The sequence below is a fragment of the Pinus tabuliformis genome, chromosome 3_2, assembly GCF_031772625.1.
Source record: "Pinus tabuliformis cultivar Carrire ecotype Pingquan chromosome 3_2, CPIR1, whole genome shotgun sequence".
NCBI lineage: Eukaryota > Viridiplantae > Streptophyta > Pinopsida > Pinales > Pinaceae > Pinus > Pinus tabuliformis.
Window position 1 is genome coordinate 963,605,479 of NC_142302.1, and position 5,790 is coordinate 963,611,268.

Consider the following 5,790-nt stretch of genomic DNA (forward strand, 5'->3'; position numbering starts at 1 on the left):
AAGGTATCGACTAATAAATTAATCAATTTGAAATTAAAGTAAGTCAACTGCAACGACATTCAAATTAAAGTAAGTCTTTGCGTGTTAATCTAGAATCGAACTTACTTATCCATGTTTGAAAACATGTTTCTTCCGCGTTTAATTTACAAAAGAGTACCGACTGATGTTCTTCATTCCTTCACTACCACCCGGCATGATCGTCCGTTCAAAGGCAACGAATATTTTGTCAGGTTCGCAGACTTATAAATATTCAAGTGTAGTAAAAGGTATCTGTAAAGTAAAGGTCAGCTCCACAATTTGAGCCTGCAACTCACCGACAACCCAGCTAATAACAAAGATTAGTCGCTGACGACAAAGTTTCCCTTCTGTTCATACAATGCAGGGCTGCAACCAGAAGAACTACGATATCAGGCCTTTATGGGGATGGTTTCATGGCAGACGTAGGGTTCTGCAATTTTTAATATTGATGGTGGTGATGATGCATGTATTTGTGGACAGTGGGAGCTGTGATTTTGAAATAAATCCCACAAGAGATCAAACAAGTCCAGGGACAGCAAGCAGAAGGGCGTTGATTGGATCTTCACCACCTGATTGCAAATTAAAATGCGGCGGATGCACTCCCTGTGTGAACGTACTAGTTCCCATCCATCCAGGCACTGTCAATCCACAGAATTACGAGAACTACTACCCTCAGGTTTGGAGATGTAAATGTAGAAGCAGGCTATACAATCCATGATTTCAGTCATTCTGATGTTATGTTGTTGAGTTATTCTAGTATTGATCCATTTGGACCATCATATGAAATTTTCTATGTGGAAATCTCAATATTCGGACAAGATATGAAGTCCTAGTTAGCATTCTCAATTTTAGTAGAATGTTGTTTTACAAGATATATAAGAGATACATGGATTTACCAAAGGTATATAAAATAATCTAGTTTAAAATATTACCAGACGAGATGAAGTTCTTCTATATAGCATTCTCATAGTTGATAGAATGTTGTTCTACCAGTTGTGATAGTAGACAGAGTTTTACCTACTCATGTATACACTCATAAGGAACATATAATATTTTCTTTTACAAATACACGTAAGGAACATGTAAATCTCCAAAGACAAACAGGAAAGAACTGTTCATTGATTCACATACTTGGTCGGCAGGGATGAGCCGCAGCACAAAAGTAAATATGGAGAAAAGGTGATCCTCTTGCTATTACTAATATGAAGTGAATTCATATTGATGACTACATTATAACATGTATTAATGCTATGTCTAATTTTGAAACAATTGTCTCAGATTGTGGAATAGGTCTTTGCTGGATGGTTTATGTTGTTGCTCAGACACTGCTTCCCACTAATTACTACTGTTAGAAGATATGGTTTGCCCTGCTCTCTTTCTACTGTTCCGTTATGCGGAGTAATCCTAGCGGTATATGGCATATGACCCAGTGAACGACTATATTCATGTTGAAGTAAATCCGCGGTATCCCTTCCTCTCCATCCATCGCTACTATCCCTATCCATAAATAGAGAAATCACCGGCCGAGGTTTTAAAATTTACGAAATATCCCTACTCATATCCCAAATAAATTCATCCAATTCCTATGGGGGGCCGCGATAACTCGACTAGTATTTCCTAAATAATTCATTTTCCCATGAATTACAGTTGCTATCGCATCCAACCATTGGTGTTCACTTATGGAATTGCTATCTAGCAATTTAGAATGGATTGAGTTGTCCTTAAATTTTAGGAATATTTTAAAATTTGACTGTCAGGAAAATTTATTAATTCAGAAATAGGTCAAATAATTGATCTCTAAAAGAAACGAGAATACAATCCGCTAATCAAAAGATAGGTCGAGATCAATCTGCTAGTCAAAAGACAAGTCCAATAATTTATCTCGAGAAGAAGCTAGGATACAATAATTGACCTTTCTCCTAACCATCTGAGATATTTAGAAAATCTGGGAGCATGGTTGTGGGCTTTTGTCTTTACACCACTAGAGGTCTGAATTCCAGTTGTTTGCCCAGTTACACGATAGGGAGTTTGAAACTCTTAAAAACATTGAATCTGACTGGCTACTTTCTTTCCAAATTCTAATTCTGCTTCTACCTCTCCCAGAGTTTGAATCTACGCTGTTGGATTTATACCATTGGGGATTTGAACTCCAGTAGTTTACATCGTTATATCCTAACAAAGCCACAATATATAGTTTGAATCTAGGCGGTTGGATTTATACCATTGGGGACTTGAACTCCAGTACTTTACATCGCTTTATTTTAACAAAGCCACAATATATAGTGTTAGGGTTACGGTTACGGTTAGGGTTAGATTCAATTATTATTATTATTATTATATCATAAAGGGTCGGGCTTTCATATTATTCAGGATTTGAATCTGGGATTTTGGTGCTTCATTAGGGAGGGCTTGAACTTAGGTTGTTCGTATAGCTGCACACTGTCCCAAACACCATATAGGGTAGTTTAAATTCCTTATTTTTATATGTTTAAACTTACACATTTGGCTTTCCAAGAAGATTTTACACTGCTTATTTATATAATTACACTTTCCAATCACACTATGGATTAGTTTAAATATATATATATTTGGCTAAAACACTATGGATTAGTTTAAGTATATATATTAGGCTAAAACGCTCCACGAAGACTCCGCACCAGCTAGAGGATAAATTTTGGTGTTAAGGCGATTAAACTTTATCCTAAACACTGAGCCTAAGCTACAGCAGGACCTTACACACCTCCCCCATTCGAACTATAAAATGGTCATTTTGATCTAATAACAACCTTAGAGAACGAGTAGATATGGATTTCAAATAAAATTTCCTTTAAAGTCAATATATCTATTTAAAACGGTTTTCTCCAAAAATCTCGTGTACAAGATATATCAGTGAATGGTGAGTTGCTGGTGATAGCATCATGGAAGCATAAATTGCAAGAGATTACAATGATTTATCTAGATTCATGATGCTTCATGATGCTTCATTGACTACGGATTTACAATTTCTCTTTAACGACATATACTTTCTGAGGAATGAAAATAATATAATGTAGCTTGGGAGATTGAATAGGTCAAAATGGAAGTTAATAGTTTCTTACGAAATGCCCAAATGTTTTTGTTTTCAAACTATCTTTACATTTCTGAATTGTCATTGAATTTAATGGTTATGGAAGTCACGATTGAAATTACTTGATTAATCTTTATTTTATTAAATTAATAAAAGTGTTTGTGACTATTCAAGAAAGAGCACTTGAGTAGAGATTTATTGCCAAAATATTGCTAGTGATTAAGTGTACAAAGTGGACCCTCCCAAAATGTCTCTTAAAAAGAGAAAAGTTGATAAATAAATTAGGATAATGAGAGAAATATTATACTAAGGACTTAGTCAGAAAGAAATTCTATGTTGAGTTAAAGAATAATAAAGTATTAGGGCGTAGAAAAGAGTGTTTTAAAGAAAAAGGTTTTTTTTTTTTTAAATTAATAAAAGATTAGTAACTAAGGTACACTCACCCTTAGAGCATGATGTTGCTAATGAAAAATATGTTGGGAAGATCTATTATAAAACCACTCATAAACACAAGAATAATATTGATTCTTGAAGGCAAAATGGTCTCCGCTGGGCAGGGATTGTTGGAGCCAATTCATGGTTGGGTGAAACATGCTATGTTATAATCTCCTAGCATCTAGTCACGATTAGACATGTGTTGTCTTGATTGTACATGTTGATTTGTATAATAGCTTACAGCTTTCATAGTGATGAATTATACTAAATATTTAATGAAAGAGTGAATTATATAAAGATATGCATGCTTAGGTAATGAAATTTTTGTAATGTGGGTAAACTAGGTGAACTATGTATTATAAATGAGAGTAAATAAGTTAAAGAATCCTCTTTTACATACCCTAAGAATTATGTATTTATCTTGAATGACATTCAACTAATAGAATTACTCATAAGTGTAAACTGATAGTGTTTGTTTGGGTATTGTGAGAGATCATTTAGTATTTCCTAGAAAGAAGGTTATCTATCTATATATATATATATATATATAGAATTCATATATTTATAATATAGATTATATACCATATAGATTAGTTTGAATATCAAGGGAGATTCCTAGTAACCAAATGAAGGTGTTAACAAAATTTATCAATTAAATACAAATCTCATAGCGAACCTGTAAGCAACATTTTTGATAAGGAAAGATGGAATTTCTCATGTATTCTTGTAAATTAAATAAATTATCTATTCTATTTGTGAGCATAGAAAAATGGATTTTTGATTAGAGTAGGTGTAGAAATATACTTATGTATATTAAATACTTGCATCATCCAAAATTTCCTATAAAGGATTTGAATAATCAAATCCTAAGAAAATCATTACTATGTTTAGAAAAAGGGTTTAATCAATTTGAACATACAAAAGCAGTATATAGTAGCTCATAGTCTAGATTTTCCATATTAATGTAACAAGTATGGTAAACCAATCATTCGTACTAATGTATGAATATTATATTAAGACAGTAAGAATATTGAATCAAGATGAAGGAAAAGAGAAACAAGTGAAACAAGTTTCTAATTTATAGGAACATAAGCAATTACAAAAAAGATTCTAACATAGAATTAGAGTTAGAGGGTAACATCTAACTCTAGTTATGAGAAAACGGAAAATTATTTCACCATATTTAAAACAAAAATTCCAGATTTATTACAAATATAAATACCATAAAAAAAAATTGAAATGAAAAATAATATCATTAAATAAAAAAACAAAACAAATAAGAATCTATACTTTTATATATATATATATATATATATATATATAATGAATGAGAAATAAGAGTCTATACTTCGTTAAGGCTCGGCCTTTGTATACAAATCGTAACCCTAGTAGGGTTAGGAATCTAACCAGAAAGCTTGACTTGGGTTATCATGAAGAAAACCATTCAAAAATGATAAATTTAAGGAAATTTTGACCGAATTGAAAAATGTTTGAGCTGTAGGAAAAGAAGTGCAAGTCAATTACAAGACTACGGTAAACTTCCTTGGTACGAATTGAATAAAATTATTTCCTTCCATAGGCCATAGTTGTAACCATTGGTAACCTATAGAGGATTACTATTATTAAGAACGAGGTGGAGAGTCATAAAGATAACCATATAAAAAAAAACATGTAGAATAAAATTATAACTAAAAATGGCCCCGAGAATGTCCTCCTTCATCGAACTATGGAAGCCAAGGTTATACTCATCATTATTATAATATTTGAAAAGTAATATTTGAGTATAAAACAATTACAATGAAGAGTATAACGAATCAAAGTGCTAAAAGGATGATTTATTTTCCTTGGCCATTAGTATCTATAGCTAAAATAGATACCAATTTTATTTATTAACTAGTAGAACATAATGAAGAAAACCTAATTCCGTACACTAATTATAAAAAATCCATAGCACATATTGCAAAGAGAAATAGAAAGTACATTACCCAAATGTCCATTAGAGTCAAATTATCGTAAATTATCAAATTCAAACTCTAGTTGTGCCCTAAGAGCTAGGACAACGGTCTAATGTGCTAAACCTAAAACAAAAAACACCAAATTGTATAAACAAGGAATTTGGGAAATGAAATAGATAAACACCAAATTGTATAAAACAAGGAATTTGGGAAATGAAATAGAAGTTATCTCTCGAAGTTGGGAGATGAAATAAAAGTTACCTCCTCGGAAGAGATTTTCATATAAATTAAATCATTATATTTTTTTTCATTCAT

The 5,790-nt window shown here is 32.1% G+C and overlaps 1 protein-coding gene across 1 annotated transcript; it reads left to right on the forward strand.

Annotated features, from left to right (window-relative positions):
* Positions 1 to 376: 376 nt before the first annotated feature.
* On the forward strand, positions 377 to 736 carry LOC149183832 (EPIDERMAL PATTERNING FACTOR-like protein 4). Its single transcript, XM_089418805.1, has one exon. The coding sequence runs from the start codon at positions 377 to 379 to the stop codon at positions 734 to 736; it is 360 nt and encodes a 119-aa protein (XP_089274931.1).
* Positions 737 to 5,790: the final 5,054 nt, after the last annotated feature.

Coding starts and splice junctions, on each gene's coding strand:
- LOC149183832 (XM_089418805.1), top strand. CDS start 377: ATGCAGGGCTGCAACCAGAAGAACTACGATATCAGGCCTTTATGGGGA.